General features: G+C 44.1%; 1 protein-coding gene across 2 annotated transcripts in view; it reads left to right on the top strand.

The window, feature by feature from the left end:
* Positions 1-5,030, top strand: part of SVOPL (SVOP like) — a 104,705-nt gene extending 99,675 nt beyond the window's left edge. For both annotated transcript variants that reach the window (XM_068272901.1, XM_068272902.1), the window contains one exon: positions 4,853-5,030. In XM_068272901.1, coding sequence (XP_068129002.1) covers positions 4,853-4,864 — 12 coding nt within the window. In that variant the 3' untranslated portion in view covers positions 4,865-5,030. The remainder of the gene's footprint in view (positions 1-4,852) is intronic.
* Positions 5,031-22,044: the final 17,014 nt, after the last annotated feature.

Here is a 22,044-nt window from a genome sequence, read left to right as displayed (position 1 = left end):
GAAAAAAAAATGTGCATTCTGTAAAATTCCACGGAATTTCAATTTTTTCTGTGGAAATTCCGCCATAGTGATATAGCAATTCCGTTCCATCACAATGGAACGGAATCACCAAATTCCAGCCGGAATCACAGGATTTTTAATTCCGCGGAAACCAGCGACCATCCCTAGCCGCAATACGCGTGCGCTGCTGTAATACGACATGCTGCTAAGAGGAGAACGGCTGGGGGAATCTCTAAAAAAAAAGGAAGCGGCCGCCCGCTCATAAGGCTACAGGAGCAGTGGCCACGATGGGGGGGGGGGGGGGGGGGGGGGGGGCACTATATACTGTGCACTATACTAGCTATATACTGGGCACTATACTAGCTATATACTGGGCACTATACTAGCTATATACTGGGCACTAACTAGCTATACTGGGCACTGTACTACTATACTAGCTATACTGGGGTAAATATACTAGCCATACTGGGGCAACTAAACTCCCTATACTGGGGCAACTATGCTAGCTATGCCGCAGCACCCCAGCCCCCCCTCCCCCCCGTAACCCGCTGCGCACGACACTGTCCACTAGGTCGCGTGCACCGCCCCCTTCCCCCCCCCCCTAGTCCCCGGGGAAAAATTTGGTCAGAAAGTGGTCCCCGGGCCGGAAAAGGTTGGGGACCCCTGCTTTAAAGGGAACCCCAGGTGAGAGGAATATGGAGGCTGACATGTTTATTTCCTTATAAGTAACAGATTGCCCAGCAACCTCATGGCGCTCAGCAGGCAGTAGCAGTGTTAGGGAGCTCTATCGACTTACTGAACAGGAAGAGCAGAGGTTCGAACCCTGGTCTCCTGTGTCAGAGCACTTAACAGTTAAACTATCCAGCCACTGCCAATCAGGCAGCAGCTTACATATGAGATGTAGCATTGATTTGACAGGTTGGTGCTTTTGAGGTAATCCATGCAGGCCCAGAGTAGTGTGCAGATAGTGAGCAGGCTACAAGTGGCTGCCAGCCCACCCACCAACTCATGGATCTTTGATTAATGTATGACGCATGTGCCCGCACAATTTCCACAATAGCCGGATAATGTAGAAGATAAAGACGGGCACCATCAAATTCTTCAAGCTCTTTTATTTGTGATGCAGGGAACACACTTGACTGTTTACGTGCGCGTTTTCTGCACAGAAAAACTCATGTTAATCAATGGGCTAGTTCACACTTAATATGTAGTTCGCGCGCAGAAAAAAAAACCTGACATTCTGCATGATGACTCTGCACATTTTGTCCGTTTTCTCTATCAATTACATCAGCTGCTGTGAAAAAATGCACACGTTTTCCTGCATAGAAACACACTTCGTGTGCAGAAAAAGTACACAGGAAAACGCCCGCAGAAAACTGAAAGACAAGCGTGTTCCCTGCCTCAAATGGCATACGGCTTCAATGCGACGTTTCGGAGCAGCACTCCTTTTTCAAGCTCTGCTGCATGCAGACTAACAGGTTTCACACCATTTCACATGTATATAACTAAAGTAGGGCAGCAGCAACCAATCATATTTAAACATACAAATTAACCAATCCTGTATCGCCGCTCCCAGCGGACCTGATGGGAAACTGCAGCTGCTATTAACACACTGGTTAGTACCTCACAGCCACTCCCTTATCCCCCCTGCACCACCAGTTAACCTGCGGTGTACCGCGCACATCGCACAGCATAGCCAGGCTGACATCACAGTCACTCCCACCAGGCAACTACAGCCGGATAAAGAATACTGCAGGGGCCAAAAAACAGGTTTACTATAACCGAAGTTGTATTATATCAGCAGGGGCGGCGCCAGGGGGGTGCAAGGGGGTGCTCGAGCACCCCCTAGAATTGTCCAAGCACCCCCAAAGCACCCCCTGGAGTGAACTGACTTCAGGCGTCTAAAAGACGCCAAGTCAGTTCACAGCGGCAGCCCGAAGCAGCAGAGCAGGGCTACGGTAAGATGGCCGCCCGGAGCCCTGTTCTGCAGACTTCGAGTCTGCAGTGCATGGCTTCGGGCGGCCATTTTCCCGTAGCCCTGCTCTCTGCATGCAGGCAGGAAGACTCGTCGTGACGTCGGGAAGGAAGAGGATCGTGGGCGCGCGGGCGCTGCGCGCCACAATGAGGTCGGGACTCGGGACAGGAGGTCGGGAAAGAAGGTCTTCTGGCTGTAGGTGAGTAAATGGGTTTTTCTTTTCTTTTTCAGGTGATGCTGATTGTGCATATTGGGGTCATATCTGCTACGGATTGTGCATATTGGGGTCATATCTGCTACGGATTGTGCATATTGGGGTCATATCTGCTACGGATTGTGCATATTGGGGTCATATCTGCTACGGATTGTGCATATTGGGGTCATATCTGCTACGGATTGTGCATATTGGGGTCATATCTGCTACGGATTGTGCATATTGGGGTCATATCTGCTACGGATTGTGCATATTGGGGTCATTTCTGCTACGGATTGTGCATATTGGGGTCATTTCTGCTACCGATTGTGCATATTGGGGTCATTTCTGCTACCGATTGTGCATATTGGGGTCATTTCTGCTACCGATTGTGCATATTGGGGTCATATCTGCTACCGATTGTGCATATTGGGGTCATATCTGCTACCGATTGTGCATATTGGAGCCATATCTGATAACGATTGTGCATATTGGGGTCATTGGACGTTTTTTGTTAAAATCTGCTCACATTCCGTGTATTTTCTTGAGAAAACCTGCACAATTATGTGAATTTTCTGGGAAAAGGGTCACCAAAACTTGGGCCCTCTGTCTTTGCGTTGCACTTTTAAAGGGAACCCGAGGTGAGAATAATATTGAGGCTGCCATATTTATCTCCCTTTAAGCAATACCAGTTGCCTGGCTGCCGTGCTGGTCCTCTGCCTCTTATTCTTTCAACCATAGACCCTGAACAAGCATGCAGCAGGTCAGGGGTTTCTGACAATATTGTCAGAACTGACAAGATTAGCTGCATGGCTTGTTTCTGGTGTAATTCAGTTCACTACTACAGCCAAATAGATCAGCAGGGCTGCCAGGCAACTAGTATTGTTTAAAAGGAAATAAATATGGCAGCCACCATATCACTCTCACCCTGGGTTCACTTTAAATTACAGTTAGCCCCGCCCTCATCCGGTCATGACCACGCCCATTTTTTCGACGCGGCGCGCTTCGCGCGCCGCAGGTTGTAGCCACCCCCATTTTTTGCCGCGGCGCGAATCAGCTCCCCCGGAAATTGGTCCAGCACCTGCATAGCACCCCCTAAAAAAATTTCCTGGAGCCGCCACTGTATATCAGGGTTTACTATACCAGGCAATACTCCTATATACTTATATTGTTGCTTGGCAAAGGATCTGGACATTTAGTTTACTATCCCCGAATGTTTACCATATCAGAGTTTACTATAACAAGATTATACTGTAAATGGCTGAGGCTATAACAAGATTGCCAATAATCTGAAACTGAGCTGCAACACGGTGGCCAAGACCATATATTGGTTTTCTACTCAGAGCAAGCCTTGCTGTTGTCAACCAAAGAAGTTGAGTGCACGAGATCTGTGTCTCATCCAGAGGTCTTTTGCAAATAGATGTATGAGTGCTGGCAGCATTGCTGCAGAGGTTGAAGGGGTGAGGGTAGACTTAGCCTGTCAGTGCTCAGACCATACGCTGCACACTGCATTAAATTGATCTGCAAGGCTATCATCCTGGAAAGAAGCTTCTTCTAAAGATGATGCACAAGAAAACCTGTCAACAGTTTTCTGAATACAAGCAGACTAAGGACATGGATTACTGGAACAATGTCCTGTGGTCTGAAAAGTGCATCTTGCCTACAGTCAAGCATGGTGGTGCAAATGTCATGGTTTGGAGCTGCACAAGTGCTGCTTGTACTGGGGAGCTACAGTTCATTAAGGGAACCATGGATGCAAACATATACTGTGACATATTGAAGCATAGCATGATCCCCCTCTCTTTGGAAACTGGATCCTAAGGCAGCATTCCAACAATGATAACTCGAATCACACCTCCAAGATGACCACTGCCTTGCAAAAAAAACGAAACAAAAACAAAACAAAACGAAAAAAAACGGTGCTGGACAGACCAAACATGTCTCCAGACCTATTGAGCATGCGTTGGTCATCTGCAAATGAAAGGTGGAGGAACACAAGGGTCCAATTAACTTTTCTGCACTTTACAATTGAAAATGTACTATCAAAATTATTTTGAGCATTCTCTTGCTTGCTAGTGGTTTTAAAGGCATTTTATTAAGTTATGAAAATATCACCTACGAGAAAAGATACATACATCAGTAGGGGAATATATTTGATATATTCCCAGAGATTACCTAGCACAGGGAGAGCTGTCTCTCAGCTTTTCCCTGTGCCCAAATAACCACACAGTCAGATCATATGTACTTGGGGGTATACCCCCCAAAAAGGCCGCAGCGACCTGTATTTACTGGCAATCACTGCTGCCATTCCTTGGTTATAGCATCCCAAAGCAATAACTTCTCTCTGGTTATGTATGCATGCAAGGTTTTTCTTTTTTTTAATCAGTTAGTAATGACACCTACCATATTACTCTTTCACCAGGTTACCTGTAAAAGCAATTTTCACAATCTCCTCTAATCTCTTAGTTCCGGTTATTTTTTAGGTAACTATGAGAAACTTCCTACAAGTACACAAACCCAGTACTATTAACTAAATTCAGAATCAGAATCACATTTATTCTACACTTATACTACATGGAGGTGTATAGATTGTCAATTAAATCCTAATAATTTTGAGTTGATTCAATTTTTTTTAACCTTAATGCTATCTCTCCTGCTAACAGATTTATGGTTCTCTCTTACAGCAAATGAGATGAAGACGAGTAGACACATGCCCTCTTATATGAAAGGACAAAAGCAAAACCTGGGTCCATTCTGTGAATGAATCATTGAAGAAAATTCAATTTTCAATTTGCATTTCTTAAAAATAAAGATTTCAGGATTGTCAGACATCCCCCAAGCTGAGTACAATAAAATAAGTTAGAAGCCTGGAGTTTGGACATTATTGTACAAAAGACTCCAGACTGTATATCAATAATTGAAAATGTAAACCTGGCAAACTTCTAACCAGGTTTTGTAAGCAAAATGAGCTTGTCACTGTATTATTGCTAGCTGCTTCTTTTTTCCTCCTCCTCCCTGGATTCAGCTGGTAGGCAGAGAAGGTATGAATTTGTGTCAAGCCTGGAACTCAGATCCAATTTTGATTGGCCAACAACTGACCAATTGTACTACCTCCAGGTAGTATGCCGACCAACATTTTGAGTGTTATGAATAGATTGTGCAAGTACACGCTTATACTACATGGAGGTGGATAGGTGCCAGATTAAAATTGCCAGTAAAGGTACATAGCTGCAGGCAGGCATGGCAATAATGTTTTGGGTTTGTTTTATTTAAAAAATTCAGTTTCAAAGGTAACAGTAATAATATACACATCAATATGAATGTACTGTATAAGAATTTTCTTTCCCATTGAATGTTTGGTTTAGCTCAGCTCTAAAGCACTATGCCCCCCCCCCCCCCCTTTTTTTAGTTTCAAATCTTTTTGCTGAGAATAAGTACCGAAGTACAGGGAAACTAAACATAAGTTAGTAACTAAGTATAATTGAAAACATTTACATGTGAGTATAAATACCCACTATAGCATAAAAGTGCGAATTAGGAACATGTAACAAACAAAATCACATACCTATGAGCATTAATCGCAAAGAGCGGCTTCCATTAGGTGAACTTGAGATAAAGGTCAGAGGTTAAGCAAGTTAGTCAGTGGGAGAAAAGGCAATCCAAATAACAAAAAGCATTACATTAGGATAACAGGATTTGTCAAAGGTTATCTAATGGGCTTATCCAAGGAGACAATGTATTCTGGAAATTGAGCATAGAGTCCTTGGCAATGACGTTTCGAGAAATCATAACCTCTAGTCTAGAGGACAGTGCCACCATGACTAGAGTGGGTTGTCTCCACAAAGAGGCCAGATGCACCTTGGCTACCCCAACAATATGCTGGATCAGTCTATAGGGGGCCACACTAGCCGACCACCCAACCAATTGACCATCCAATTAGATTATTATAATCGACTTGGATGAAAATTGGTGCTGCCAAGTGCACGCCACTGCAATGTATAAATGTATGTAGTGTAGTGCATTTATACATTACCTGTCCGATGTCAGCCTCCACACGGTGTCCGTCCATCTCGCCGGTTCCGCATACACGCCGGCGGCAATGTGTCTGACATCACGAAGGCGCAGAGCGTCTGACGTCAGACGCTATGCGCCGCTAGCTTGTATGCGGCTTACCTGGCGAGATGGACGGACACCGTGCGGAAGCTGCTACAGGACAGGCAATGTATAAATGCACTACACTACATACATTTATACATTTTGGGGGCAGCGGCAGGGCGGACACGGCGGCTTAGCCGATTCACTGATGATTTCAAGCTGAAATCGGACGGGAATCGGCCTGTAGTATATGGGCAGATCCGACTAGAGACAAATTTACCTCTAATCAGATTCGATTAGAGATAAATTTGTCTCTTGGTCGAATCTGCCCATAATCGTTCTAATGTATGGCCACCTTATGATTGGTATATTCCACCTCAACAGATTTATCACCCAGAAGAACTGTGTATGGATTCATAGGAAGATCCAGGCCTTTGACCAGCTGCCATACTGTACGCCAAAATCTTTGCGTCTGTGGGCAGGACCACCAGATATTTTATTTATTTGTTGTATTTATAAAGCGCCAACATATTACGCAGCGCTGGACAATAAATAGGGATACATACAATATTTAGGGGTGACATACAGCAAAATGACAATACCTGAATACAAGAAAGATCAGATCATGCAGCACAGTATGAGTACAAGGTAATGCTTAGTCAGTCACTGGATGGAGCATGGAGATTAGGCAAGTTAGGTTCACTCAGATGCCTAGCATGGGTTCATAGTAATGGAGGTGCATGATCAGGTTGGACACAAAAGGAGGAGGACCCTGCCCAAAGGCTTACAATCTGAAGGGAGAGGTAGGGACACGAGAGGTAGGAGACCAGAGTTCAGCTGTGGGTTTAGAGCACTTGTGAGGGGTAGTAAGCCAGAGTGAAAAGGTGAGTTTTGAGGGCTTTCTTGAAGATGTTGAAGGAGGGGGCTGCCCTAATGGGTGGAGGTAGGGAGTTCCATAGCGTTGGAGCAGCTCTTGAGAAGTCCTGGAGGCGTGCATGGGACTGGATGATGCGGGGGGCGGTTAGGCGAAGTTCATTGGAAGAGCGGAGTGAGCGGCTAGGTGTGTACCTCTGAGTAAGATCGGAAATGTAGGTTGGACAGGTTTTGTGGACAGATTTGTAGGTCAGACACAGTATCTTGAATCTGATTCTGGACTGGATAGGAAGCCAGTGGAGGGATTCAAGGAGGGGATCCGCCATGGGAGCAGTGGATAATTCTGGCTGCTGCATTCATGATGGACTGCAGTGGGGCTGTTCGGGTCATAGGGAGACCAGACAGCAGGGCATTGCAGTAGTCAAGGCGGGAAATTATGAGGGCATGGATGAGGAGTTTGGTGGTGGCAGAGGTCAGAAAAGAGCGAATCTTACAGATGTTACGAAGGTGGAAGTTGCAGGACTTTGTGAGGTTTTGGATGTGGGGAGTGAAGGAGAGTGCAGAGTCCAGGGTGACACCCAGACAGCGGGCTTGAGAGGTAGGGTGAATGGTAGTGTGGTTAACAGTGACATGCACATCTGGGAGGTTTATGGATGTCCGGGGTGGGAAGATCATAAATTCCGTTTTGTCTAGGTTTAGTTTCAGGAACCTAGCGGACATCCAGGAGGTGATGTCTGATAGACAGGAGGAGACCTTGTCCATGGTAGTGGTGGATATGTCAGGGGTGTGGAGGTAGATCTGGGTGTCATCTGCATACAGATGATAGTTAAAACCCATGGAGGAGATAACCTTGCCAATGGAGGATGTGTATAGGGTGAACAGTAGGGGGCCAAGGACCGAACCTTGGGGGACTCCCACCGAGAGGTGGTTGGGGGTGGATGAGGACTCATTGAAGGTGGTCGTGAAGGAGCGGTTGGAGAGGTAGGATGAAAGCCAGGACAGGGCAAGAACGTGAATGCCCATGGACTGGAGGAGTAGGGGATGATCTACTGTGTCAAAAGCTGCTGAAAGGTCAAGAAGGAGGAGAATGGAGTATTTACCTTCAGCTTTAGCTAAGGCAAAGTCATTGACCACTTTGGTGAGAGCAGTTTTGGTTGAGTGGGCAGGCCGAAATCCAGATTGCAGTGGGTCTAGCAGTGAGTTGGCATTGAGGAACTGGGTCAGGCGTTTGTGAACCAAACGCTCAAGGAGTTTTGAGGCAAAGGGGAGGAGGGAGATAGGATGGTAGTTGGAGGGTAGCGAGGGGTCGAGGGAGGGTTTCTTGAGCAGGGGTAGTACAGTGGCCTGCTTGAAGTCTGAGGGGAAGGTGCCTGTGGATAGGGAGAGGTTGAACAGGGTAGGGAGGACTGGGGCCAATTCCGTGAAGTGAGGCTGGAGTAAATCAGAAGGGATGGGCCACAAGGAACCAGTACCACCACACCCTCTGAAACAAAGTGGAGAGTTAGACCAGTCTATCAGATAAAGCCTCACAGGTGTGAGGTATGCACAATATAGCAGTTTGACTGAGGTTTATAATGTGGAGTAGTACATACGTCCTTTGGTAAGGGTTAAACAACATTTGGCCCATCTAGTATCAGATAATGAATTACTAATGTCTTCCTCCCATTTTGAAACAAAACTGTGAATGAGATTTGAGAAGGACGGAGGTCTTGAAAAGGAACCATACAACAGAGAGATGAACCCACCCTACTAACCTCCCTTAAAACCACTGTCCCCTCTTGATTTGAAACCTGGTGCAAACCAAGAGTACAGGCCAGTGGTTTTAAGGGAGGCTAAGTAGTAAAACATCTGCCAGGACCAAGAGAGTTCATCAGGATGGGGATGATTGTCCAGGGAGAACGCAGTATGGGACATAATGTCAAAGGCATTAACAAATTTGCTTAGTCTAACAAAAATGATGGTCCAACCACCATTTAAACATTAAAAGACTGAGACCTGGTGCAAAGTCCGGGTTATTAAATATCTCAGTCAATAGGGAGGGTTTAGACTGTAGCTGGTAAAAACGATAGTAGCATCAAATGTCTAGTGAATGGGGATGTTTTGCAGGACTTATAGTTCTAATGTGGAGTCTATAGTTCGACTATCATTTTTAGGTGCCAACTGTGTGAGTTGGGAGGCAAAGTAGTATAGTGAAAATGTGAGGGAATGAAGGCCTCCTTACAGGTATGGAGTCAAAAGGACAGTGTGCTTGGATTTTGGGAGTCTCCCGGCCCATATAAACTTATGATAGGCCCTCAGCAGATTATGAATATTTTCCATATGAACAGAGATTGGGAGGACATGGAATAAGTACACTATACTCAGCAAGATATTAATTTTCACCAAGTGGATGCATCCAGACAGTAATATACAATTAAGAAGATCGCACTCCTTTCTTGTTGAGCATTCGCTGGTGATGGAACCCAATCGTCAGCAATATTAAGAAATTGTGAAGAAGGTTTTGCACACAGGCTGTATTCAAGAACTATGCAATTTTATTGTCCCATCACACACAATAGACAGTGGCGATAACTGTCAGATACTGTCTACTGTGTGTGATAGGACAATAAAATTGCATAGATCCTGAATACAGCCTGTGTGCAGAACCAGACAATGACATAAGGAATTCATCCCATTTGACCAGGTTTGAAGTTAATTTATTAATCATGGGAGGATAGGTATATAATCCCCAGGTATTTAAGAAAAATATTGCAATGCTGCAAACCCAAGGATAGGTTCAGTACCTCAGGTAAATTTGGGAATAAAAGTTCAGATTTATCATGGTTTAGCTATAAACCTAAAATAACGGAGAGAGATCTAATTAAAGGACAACTGAAGTGTGAAGAATATGGAGGCTGCCATATTTATTTCCTTTTAAACAATACCAGTTCCCAGGCAGTCCTGCTGATTTATTTGACTGCAATAGTATCTGAATCACACCGAAAACAAGCATGTACAATAATACAATACAATAACATTTCTATAGCGCTTTTCTCCCATAGGACTCAAAGCGCTTAGGCTCTCTCAGATTCAGTAATTAGTAGGATGAAGTATTCACACAACAAAAGTTATATTTCTGCAAATGCCAAACTGAACAGGTGGGTTTTCAGTCTGGATTTAAACACGTCCAGTGATGGAGCTGTCCTGATCTGTTGAGGTAAGGAGTTCCAAAACGTAGGGGCAGCATGACAGAAGGCTCTGGGACCAAAAGTTTCCAAGTGGACTCTGGGTATGACTAGATTATTAGAACCTGTTGATCTGAGAATGCGGGGATTGCTACGCAGCTGCAACATATCTTTCATGTATCCAGGGCCTAAATTATTCAGGGATTTAAATGTCAGTAGGCCGATCTTGAATAGGACCCTCCATTCTATAGGTAGCCAGTGAAGGGAGTGCAGGACTGGCATTATGTGGCAGTGACGGGGTTGGTTGGTTAGCAGTCTGGCAGCAGTATTCTGTATCAGCTGTAGTCGGTACAAGACCTTTTTTGGAAGGCCAGTGTAGAGAGCATTGCAGTAGTCCAGTCGGGATGTGATGAAGGCGTGGACTAAGGTTGGCAGATCTTCTGGGGGTATGAGGTGCTTGATTTTTGCAATGTTCTTCAGGTGAAAATAGGATGATTTCACCACAGCAGAGATTTGAGTTCTGAAGTTTAAATCCCAATCAATTAGAACTCCCAGGCTACGCACATGATCAGAGCTGCACAGATCCGTGCCTCCTATTCCCAGTGGTGAAGACTGCAAGTTAAGTTGTTTTGTTATCATGCTCTGCCCTCCTTTCAGAAGGACTTCAGTTTTGTCTGCATTTAGTTTCAGCCAGTTGTCCTTCATCCATTGCTGTAGTTCACGTAAGCAGGCGTTTATAGTTAGAGTTGGGTCTGTCACACCAGGCTTGAAGGAAAGATATAGTTGAGTGTCGTCTGCATAGCAGTGGTATGTCAGGCCATGTTTTTGGATTAGTTTTCCCAGCGGTAACTTGTAAATCGTGAAAAGCAGGGGAGAGAGGATTGAGCCCTGGGGCACCCCATACCTAAGTGATACAGGGGTGGATAGGAAGGGCCCCATAGACACTTTGTGGGTTCTGCCACTCAAGAAGGATTGGAACCACTGAAGAACTATGCCATCAATGCCGCAGTATTTCTGTAGCCTGTTTATCAAGATGTCATGGTCAACTGTATCAAAGGCTGCAGAAAGGTCTAGCAGTATGAGGATGGAGCACTCTCCTCTGTCTCTTGCCATGAGCAGGTGGTTGCATCTAGTCGAATCTTGTCAGATCTGACAATTAAGTCAGAAACACCTGATCTGCTGCATGCTTGTTCAGGGTCTATGGCTAAAAGTATTAAGAGGCAGAGGATCCGCCGGATAGCTAGGAAACTGGTATTGCTTAAAAGGAAATAAATATGACAGCCTCATTACAGTTGTCCTTTATATTGAGGAGGTTTGGAATGGAGGCTATGTGGACTACTAAAGTATCATGATCACATCATCTGCAAAGAGACTTGCTTTGCAAGTATAATGTCATATTGTTATCAGCGCCACGGAAGATGCTAATAATAATTCCCTGAATGTTGGGAAAGCTCTAATACTACTGGCAAGGGGTTACAATACAAGAGCAAATAGGGCAGCCTAGCCTAGTGCCTCGGTCAATGAAAATAGGAGGATGTGCAGGGAGTTTGATAGTGGCTGAGGGTAAGGAATAAAGGCATTTTATTAATTTAAGAAATTTACCCCATCCCAAATCTCTCAAAAACAGATATTATTAAAAGCCTGGTGTCAAATGACTTTTCCATGTCCAAGGCTAGGATCGCAGTTGGAATCTTACGTGAGTTAACATGGTCTATAATGGCCATGATCTTCCTAATGTGATGCTTGGTGAAGTGGAATGAATCCCACCTGCTCCTTATGTATAGGGAAGGGCAATTTGAGATTAAGTCAGCTGGCAAGAGAAGTAAGGAGTAAATTTGACAATGTTTCACAAGTAGGGGACCCTGCCAGGTTTCGGGATCAGGGTTATGGCCGCCTGCAGAGGCTCAGAGGGGGGGAGAGACCCATTAAGTATAGCGTTATAGAATTTAGTCAGATAGGTGGGTGCAAATCCTTTGAAAAGTTCTTGTAGATGGCGCTAAAGCCATCAGATTCCAGAGCTTTGCAAATTTTCATTTTTTTTTTATAGCTCTCAGAATTTCTTGGTGTGAGAAGGGGGAGTACTAATAGATGCGGCCCGCCCCGGGGGAGTTTTCCCCCCAGGCCGTAGTCCCCAACTGTCCTGGCACTCTGGCTGTTGCAAAGCTGTGCCATCGGGTCAGGACAGGGTCTTCCTCCCAACTATGGACTCAAACTCTGCCCCCGACCTGGAGCCATCAGACTGAAGACCACAGCGGTGCTGTAGACAGGCCAATGCCAACTTCTGGCCGCAGTGGCCCAGGAGGGGAGTGTGGCTTGCCGGAATAAACCGTCTCCCCCCCCCAAATTAGAAATGGAGAGGGTTGGATAGCTAAGAGAATGCCATTCCCCTTGCCCACCATAAGCTCTGCCCTGCATTCAAAACTGCAGTGGAGAGGTTGGGTAGCAAGGAGAATGCCCTGCCTCCTGTCTCAAAACTAGAAAGGAAAAGGTAACAATGGCTGTAATCCGCCTCCTGTCTGGAAAACAGTAGGATTATTTTAATATGATGTCAACATCAACACACCCTCCTCCTGCGACCGCCCCCCCCCCCCTTCTCACCCACCTAGCCAACCACTTGTGACCTCTTTCCCCCAGCCACATTTCCCTCCCGTCTCTACCTACATCCCAGTGAGCTCTCCCTCCCAGCCACCTACCAGTGACCTTAGGAGACAGACCAACCCAGCTGTGTGGATCCCCAAAAGCAACAGCAGAGTCAAGAGTAGAGGTCCAGTCAGGTAAACAAAACAAGAGAGACAGTCAGTGACAGTGAGTTACACAGAGCCCCAAAGGCTCACACAGTGAGACAGTGAGAGTCAGCCAACCAACCCAGGGCCTAGGAAACAGCAGCTCAGCCAGGCAACAGCAACCAATGCCCAGCCACTTAGCCTTAGGAGGTTTAGAGTCCCAGTCCATAGCCACTGGGTATATATTAAAGCCAAAGCCATTGGGGGTAAAGTGAACCACAAACATCACCAGGGAAGCAATATGCGGATTAAGAGGGACCATTCGATTACGGACTTGCTGCATAATTATTAGGTGGAGGAAGTTTCTGCTAAATATAATTAGAAAATGGTTACTATGGAAAATATCTGTTTTTATGGTATGGATGGCCTTATTGTTTCTTCAAGGAGAGAGAACCACTGCTGCTAGCTTCATGTACATTTGGTTCCCCTCATGACTTTGACACACAACCTTTAACGATCATGCTCACTTTTTAGCATGCCATGCATGCTACACATTCATTTGGCAACATGACTTGAAGTGTGGAAGGGACGTATCTTTACGTGTCATTTTTTCCGGTCTTGAAAAGTTATTGCTGTTGTGCACTTTTAGTGAGTTCATGGTTCATTCATATCTGGGGTAATGTTTGCTGGATTGACTGCTGAATTTATTATTTGAGGGTCATAATTGCTGTATTTCCCATTTTGGGGCCTCATGATTACTAAATGGTAGGCTGATACTTGTACCAAAAGAAACACAATAGGAAACATTATATATTGTTTTTTTGGCCACCTAATTAGTTTATCTTGCTAACACAGAGTTCTAACCCCTTTTGCCTTCAGAATAGCCTCAACGAACAACTGTAGTGAAAAGGCTGCCATATTTATTTCATGTTAAACAATACCAGTTGCCTGGCAGCTCTGCTGATCTATTTGGCTGCAGTAGTGTCTGAACAACCCCAGAAACAAGCATGCAGCTATTCTCATCAGATCTGACAATGTCAGAAATTCCTGATCTGATTCATGCTTGTTCAGGATCTATGGCTTAAAGTATTAGATGCAAAGCAGCAGCAGAATAGGAAGGCAACTAGAATTGCTTAAAAGACAATCAATATGGCAGCCTCCATATACCTCTTGTTACAGTTGTCCTTTAGGGCCCATTTCCACTATCTCAAATTTGCATGCGTTTTTCGCATGCAAATTCGCAAAGCAATACAAGTAAATGTATTGCTTTGCGAATTTGCATGCGAAAAACGCATGCAAATTTGAGATAGTGGAAATGTATCCACTTGTCAGGATTCCTTTGCGTTTTTCTGTGCAGAAAAAATTTGCATGGCAGAGCCGTCAGAATTCGCATATCGCATACCGCTATGCAAATCGCATACAATGTATTTAATAGGAAATTCGCATGAGGTTTGGGTATGCAAATTTTCATGCGAATTCACATAGAAACAATGGAAAAGCACACCAGCACTGCCATGGTTAAATTCGCATACATAGTCATCCATGCGAATTTTTACCGTGGCGATTTGCCCTGCACAAGTGGAAATGCAGCCTTAATTTTTTGTGGCATTCCTCAGAGTGTTTGGTCCATGTTGACATCACATGTAACAATCTTCTGATGGCTACTTCTACTATGCACCATGTCACAAAGCTATAATAATCACACTGGTTTCTTATTACATAATAATTCAGTGTATGCCAATGCCCTCCAGATCTCAGTCCAATTAAGCACCCTTGTGAGGTTGTGGAAAGGGACGATTTGCATTATGGATGCGCAGCCAACAAATCTGCAGCAACTATAGGCCTCAATTCACGGAGCATTATCAAACGTTTATCAAACACTTTATCAAACGTTTGATAATTTACCTCATGGGTAAAATCTCACTAAGGTGTTAAATATTTTTACCGATAAAACGTTCAACAAATATCTAACACCTTAGTGAGATTTTACCCATGAGGTAAATTATCAAACGTTTGATAAAGTGTTTGATAAACGTTTGATAATGCTCCGTGAATTGAGGCCTAGTGTTATATATTTGTTGAACGTTTTATCGGTAAAACATTTGATAAATATATAACACCTTAGGCCTCAATTCACGGAGCATTATCAAACGTTTATCAAACACTTTATCAAATGTTAGTGAATTCAAAATTAGATTTTACCCATGAAGTAAATTATCAAACATTTGATAAAGTGTTTGATAAACGTTTGATAATGCTCCGTGAATTGAGGCCTAAGGTGTTATATATTTATCAAATGTTTTACCGATAAAACGTTCAACAAATATATAACACTAGGCCTCAATTCACGGAGCATTATCAAACGTTTATCAAACACTTTATCAAACGTTTGATAATTTACTTCATGGGTAAAATCTCATTTTAAATTCACTAAGGTGTTATATATTTATCGAATGTTTTACCGATAAAACATTCAATCTATAACACCTTAGTGAATTCAAAATTAGATTTTACCCATGAAGTAAATTATCAAAGGTGTTATAGATTGAATGTTTTATCGGTAAAACATTCGATAAATATATAACACCTTAGTGAATTTAAAATGAGATTTTACCCATGAAGTAAATTATCAAACGTTTGATAAAGTGTTTGATAAACGTTTGATAATGCTCCGTGAATTGAGGCCTGTGTGGTTATAAAGGGATAGGCATGCCATCAACAATATTCAGATAGTGCCAATTTAAAATTGTAAAAAAATGCCACAGCCTACGGGGCCCAAAGTGTGTGAAGAAAATGTCCCTCATGCCATTACACAGCCAACAACCTGAACTGTTGTCACAGGATGAATCCATGCTTTCTTAAAGGTGACACTGAATCAAAAAAAAAAAAAAAAGACAAAATTAATTGTATGTGTAGTACATATAATCAATATAACATTAGTAGCAAAGAAAATAGTCTAATTTTCATTTTTAGTTATATCTTTTTACATTGCATCATTCTCTAAAATATTAAACTATGAAAGAGTAGAGCTAATGACCCTTTGAACTTTTCTGCTGTAAAATCTTATCTGAAGTTGTCTTGCTGTCTTGGTGTTTTTTGAGGTATAAAGTGCTTCTGAAAATAGCACTGTAGCCAACTAAATTATTCATAGAGCTCAGAGAAGCTCTTTTGCATAGATAACAAAAGAAGTTTCTTAACTCTTCCTGTACTGGAAAACATTATGAGACTCATATCTGTGCTAAGGTTCTATTGCTCAGCTGTACTACACATACAAATCATTATATCATGTTTATTTCTCTTCAGATTTCCTTTAAGGCACAAGATACATATGCATTTGGGCTGCATGAAAGGGCCTCTAGGTTTGGTTTTCCCCTAGTCTTAGGGCCTGTTTCCACTTGAGCCATGCGTGTCTGCAAGACGCGTGGCGGCACTTCCGGGTCTGCGGTTATGCAGACTAATCCCATCAGCCGTGCCATGCATGACTATAGGATTCGCAGTGTTCCACACCATTTCGGATGGCAATGTCGGCTGAATCACTAGCGCAACCGATTCTGCTGGCGGCGCCATTTTACACTATGGCAGAGTTTCCCTGCGCGATTTGCCTGCGGGGAAACTTTGCAGATTCGGCGCAGAAGCCGCACCAGTGGAAACGGGCCCTTAAACGTCCCAGTCCTCCCCGAGTACCAAGGGCATCATTAACGACCAAGCAGGGGGAAGGGAGAAGAGATAGAGGAATTGATTAGCCAGGGGGTGAGAAGTAAATTTATCATGATCTGAATAAAGCTTCTTGTAATAGTCATGAAAAACTTTATAAATGTCAGGGTTTGACATCAACTTGCCAACTGATCTTTAATCTGTGAAATTCTACTTAAAGATAATCTGTGAGCGGGGGTTCTTGCAAATTTTCTTTAACTTTTGCTGGAGTCGCAACTTCCTAGCCAGCCATTCAATTTTAATAAGATGACCCCTGACAGTAGCCTTGTAAACTAACCAATCCAAGGCTGACAAGTCTTGGTCATTTACAACAAAATGCTCAGATATTACTTTGTACAGCACCATGGAATATGTTGGCGCTTTATAAATCAATAATAATAATATGGCAAATACTCTTCAGAAGGCTCTGGGAATAGAGGAAGTGATATCGGTAAAGGCAGCAAGAACAACATTATGGTCAGACCAGGGGCAGATCAAATGCCATGCATAGACTATGTGGGAAAGAATCGATGCACTTGCCTATATGAGATCAATGCACGAGTAGGTATCATGCACAGTGAATTCGTTAAGTCTTTGGTGGCTTTATTATGTTCCGCCACACATCTGCGAGTGAATGCGTAGCTATAAGAAGGTCACTGATTTTGAGTGGAATCGAGTTTGAGTTAGACCTGTTCACAACATTTCTCACAGCCACGTTAAAGTCCCCCGACCAAATAAGGGTATCAAAAGACAGTGACAGAAGCCTCAGATAATGGGGGATGCACATACAGATTAATAAAGCAAGTTTTCGGTCCTCAAGTATATTTTCGACTATTATAAATCTGCCACCTGATCAGCGTAATGTGCTCCCCTCAAAATAGAAAGCTGTTTTGGAGCATAACTGCTACAGCTGTTTTTTTTTTTAGCAGAAGAGGCAAGGAAGAATATGCTTTATGGGAGAATGGCTGCCTCCATATTCTCACTACAGTGGTCCTTTAAATCTGCTGTGGCAGTAATGCAACCAACCCCAATAACATAAAAAAACGAAATGGTATAACAAGAGACCAAGTGGTAAACTGGGCCTCGTACTTGACTTTAAGACAGGAAGAGAGGACCCCTTTAGGGGCAATTAGGGGGATAGCCAAGGGTGAAGCTTGGAGCTGAGCAAATGGCGAGGGAAGTATGCTAGATTGCTTGGGGGGTTCTCCATGTAGGAGCCTGGGGTGATCTGGCTTGAAGAGGGAACATCAGACCAGGCTCTTCAAGGGTGCAAGTATCTTGGTTGCCATGGGGTAAAGCAGGTGTAGCAGACATGTTGGGCTGAATACCCAACGTTTCTAGCGCGATCATCACTTCCTCCAGAGCTCAATATGTAAAAGACCTAGAGTTGTGCTGAAATGACAGGGAGCAGACTATAGCATTACTGCTATAGCTGTGCCAGGCTTCAGTGCTGCGCAATCTCACAGAAGGCGCCAAAAAACCCTGCTTCGCCTGGGAGGGCTGCAAGATTCCTGGCGGCAGCAAGGATCAGGTCCTTAGATTGCAGCTTCAGACTAACATCTCTAGGGAGCTTAGGGCTTCTGCGTTTAGCCAGAAAGCGATTTATTCTTACCATTCTTACGGAAGGGAGCTGGATGCACCTGAGGTGCTAGTGCAGCAAACAAATTGAGTGCTGTGGCTTTAAAGAGAACCTGTACTGAGTAAAAATATTTACAATAAACACATGAGGTAACTTCAAATGAACATTACATAGGTACCTTGCCATCAGTTCCTCTCAGAAACTCACCATTTTCTTCTGACAATTATCCCTTCCAGTTCTGACAATATTTTGTCAGATCTGAAATATATCAGTTGCTGTCAGTAAAATATCAGTTGCTGTCAGTTATAGCTGAGAGGAAAATTGATGTACCAGGTAATGTCTATGTTTCCCTATGGCTCAAGTGGGCGATGTTACAGTTTAACTTTGTGCTGACCAGAAAGCTGTTATGGGTAATGGCCATTTTCAAAATGGAAGACGGAAAATTCCCTTGATCACAGTGAACAAACAGGATGTGGGACAGGAGAAAGACACTTAGGAGTAGACTACATGGAAGATAAGTATGACTCGTGTATGCTTATTTTGACTTTTAATTTTCAGTTCATTTTTACTTGCCCGACTACTGTGGTTCTCTAAATCCACCAACTTAAATTGTAGCAAGTCAGTTTTGACAGATTGATCATCTATGAGGGATTTGTCCCAATTCAGTATGGTAACAATGGAATGAGTCTGTCCCTCCAAGTCATGTGTTTCACAATCCATGGATCTGCTTTGTAAATTCTGAGACTACTACTTTAAGTTCTGCTTGGAACAGCCTCTAGACCAGTGATGGTTAACCTTGGCACTCCAGCTGTGCCAAAACTACAAATCCCATCATGCCTCTGCCTCCCTGAGTTATGCTTAGAGCTGTCAGAGTAATGCAATGCCTCATGGGACTTGTAGTTCCACCACAGCTGGAGTGCCAAAGTTAGCCATCACTGCTCTAGATCAAGGGTCCCCATACTTTTTGGGTGAAGGGCCAGGTCCTCATACTTCAGACTGCTGGGGGGCCTGAGTAAACAAGAAAAAAATAACATTGAGCCTAGGTATTGTAGACAGCACCTATTAAGATATGCAGCCCTCATGCCTCCTATCCATTTAACCAGAGCAGATGTTATCCTCCCAACTCAGCAAGTACAGATATTATGCCATCAACACAGTATGTGCAGGTAGTATGCACTCCACTATAGCATGTGCAAGTAGTATGCCCTCCAACGTAGCACGTGCAGCTATTATACCACCAATACAGTGCAGATATTGTGACCCTAACATAGCAAGTCATATGTGAGCAATAATGCCATAATTGCTGGCTTCTGGGTTGTGCTGCAGGCTTTTGCAGGCCACTGAGCGCAGTGGCCTGCAGCACAACCCAGAAGCCAGCAAATGACTGCTCTCTGGCTTCCATGTGGAAGGTTGGTGCCAGAACTGCTATTCTATATGCAGGCCACCAATATTTAAAGATGCGGCAGACCCCATCTATAAGTAATACATTTTGTGCGTGGGGGACCGGTAAAAAAAAAAAAAAGCCTCAGGGGGCCACATTCGGCCCACGGGCCTTAGTTTGAGGACCACTGCTCTAGATATTAACAAACATGTCCTTAGACAACCTGTGGTGACCTGGAGCCTAGAAACTGCCGTGATCTGCTGTTCTGGAGTGGAGGGAGAGCTGCTTACCCTCTGATGCTGTGGAGCAAACCGCCATCTTGGGCAAGCATGTGCTGGGCCTTCCAGGCAGTAGGGGGGAATCCAGTGCTAAAGGCAGCTGTGACTCAACCTCCCTGGTGGTACGCAGTTTCAGATGCTGCGTCCGCGGGAGGAATTTTTTTTAAAAATAAAATTTAAATTTAACTGCTTAACCACCCTGGCGTTCTGATAAGATCGCCAGGGAGGCTGCGGGAGGTTTTTTTTTAAATTAAAAAAAAACTATTTCATGCAGCCAACTGAAAGTTGGCTGCATGAAAGCCCACTAGATGGCGCTCCGGAGGCGTTCTTCCGATCGCCTCCGGCGGCCAGAATAAACAAGGAAGGCCGCAATGAGCGGCCTTCCTTGTTTTGCTTACACCGTCGCCATAGCGACGAGCGGAGTGACATCATGGACGTCAGCCGACGTCCTGACGTCAGCCGCCTCCGATCCAGCCCTTAGCGCTGGCCGGAACTTTTTGTTCCGGCTGCGCAGGGCTCAGGCGGCTGGGGGGACCCTCTTTCGCCGCTGCTCGCGGCGAATCGCCGCAGAGCGGCGGCGATCGGGCAGCACACGCGGCTGGCAAAGTGCCGGCTGCGTGTGCTGCACTTTATTTGGGGCAAATCGGCCCAGCAGGGCCTGAGCGGCAGGCACTGTTGCTAATGTATACCTATGAGATCACTGTTACTGCATCGTTTGTGATAACATGCTGCATGCCACGCTTTGGGGGCAATAACAATGTGCTTCTCATTCTGTTGAATGGGAATCAACGCAAAGCACAGCAAAACCGTGATTTTCATTTGGAGTGTGAATTAGCCCTAGCTGCTGACCATAATTGTTCAGAGATTTGATAGCCACGACTTCTCCCTCTCAGGCAAAACTTATTGATATGTTAGGAGAATTATCCACTCATCACTACTGCTGAGAAACTGGCCACATACAATTCACAGCAGCAGTAATTTTACAATGTTATACGGCAACAACAAAACATACGGTATTTGGAATCTGTTTATAATAGCATTTCTATAAAATGCAGTAATAAAAATGGATAGTGAACTTTGGCTTCATATATACTTAAAGTGAGCTCATGGAGTGAGCATCTGGTCTGGTTTGTAAATTGTGCTCATCTCTTTGCTTCCATTAGAATACTGTCATTAGACTGATGCTCAATTTTGTCACCAAGATCACATGATTGGAGATTGTGATAACTTGCCAATGGGAGCAGCTTAGTTAAAAAACAACACCATATTTGCCACCTCAGGCAGGTTTAGAAGCGCTTGTGTACACAGTTCTGTTCTGCAGAGTCTCCCATTTAAATCATAACTAAAAGTGAGAGTGATATTGGTTGGGACTGCCAAATTTATTTCCTTATAAGCAATACTAGTTTGCCTGGCTATCCTGCTGATCCTCTGCCTCTTAATACTTTTAGCCATAGACCCTGAACAAGCATATGCAGATCAGGTGTTTGACATTGTCAGATCTGACCGTATTAGCTGCTTGCTTGTTTCTGTTATTCAGACACTACTGCAGCCAACTAGATCAGCATGGCTGGCAGGCAACAGGAATTGTTTAGTTAACTACTGAGGTGTTTTTTTCCCCCTTATGGACCAGAGCAATTTTCACATTTCAGCATGCCTCCCTTTCATTCGCCAATAACATTATCACTACTTATAACAAAATTATCTATATCTTGTTTTTCGCCACTAATTAGGCTTTCTTCAGGCAATATATTTTGCTAAGAATTACCAAATTTATTGTATTTACATAGCACCGACATACTACACAGCACTGTTCAGAGTATATTGACTTGTCACTAACTATCCCTCAGAGGAGCTCACAATCTAACCCCTACCATCGTCATGTCTGTGTATGTATCGTGTAGTGCATGTATCATAGTCTAGGGCTGATTTAGGGGGAAGCCTATTACCTTATCGGTTTCTTTTTGGGAATGTGGGAGGAACCTGGAAGAAACCCACACAGACACGGGAACATAAAAACTCCTTGCAGATGCTGACATGGCTGGGATTCAAACCAGGGACCCAGCGCTGCAAGGCGAGAGCACTAACCACTA

The sequence above is a fragment of the Hyperolius riggenbachi genome, chromosome 3 (assembly GCF_040937935.1).
Source record: "Hyperolius riggenbachi isolate aHypRig1 chromosome 3, aHypRig1.pri, whole genome shotgun sequence".
Lineage (NCBI taxonomy): Eukaryota > Metazoa > Chordata > Amphibia > Anura > Hyperoliidae > Hyperolius > Hyperolius riggenbachi.
The sequence above is the reverse complement of the archived record's forward strand: the minus strand, read 5'-3'. Positions and strand labels throughout refer to the sequence as shown.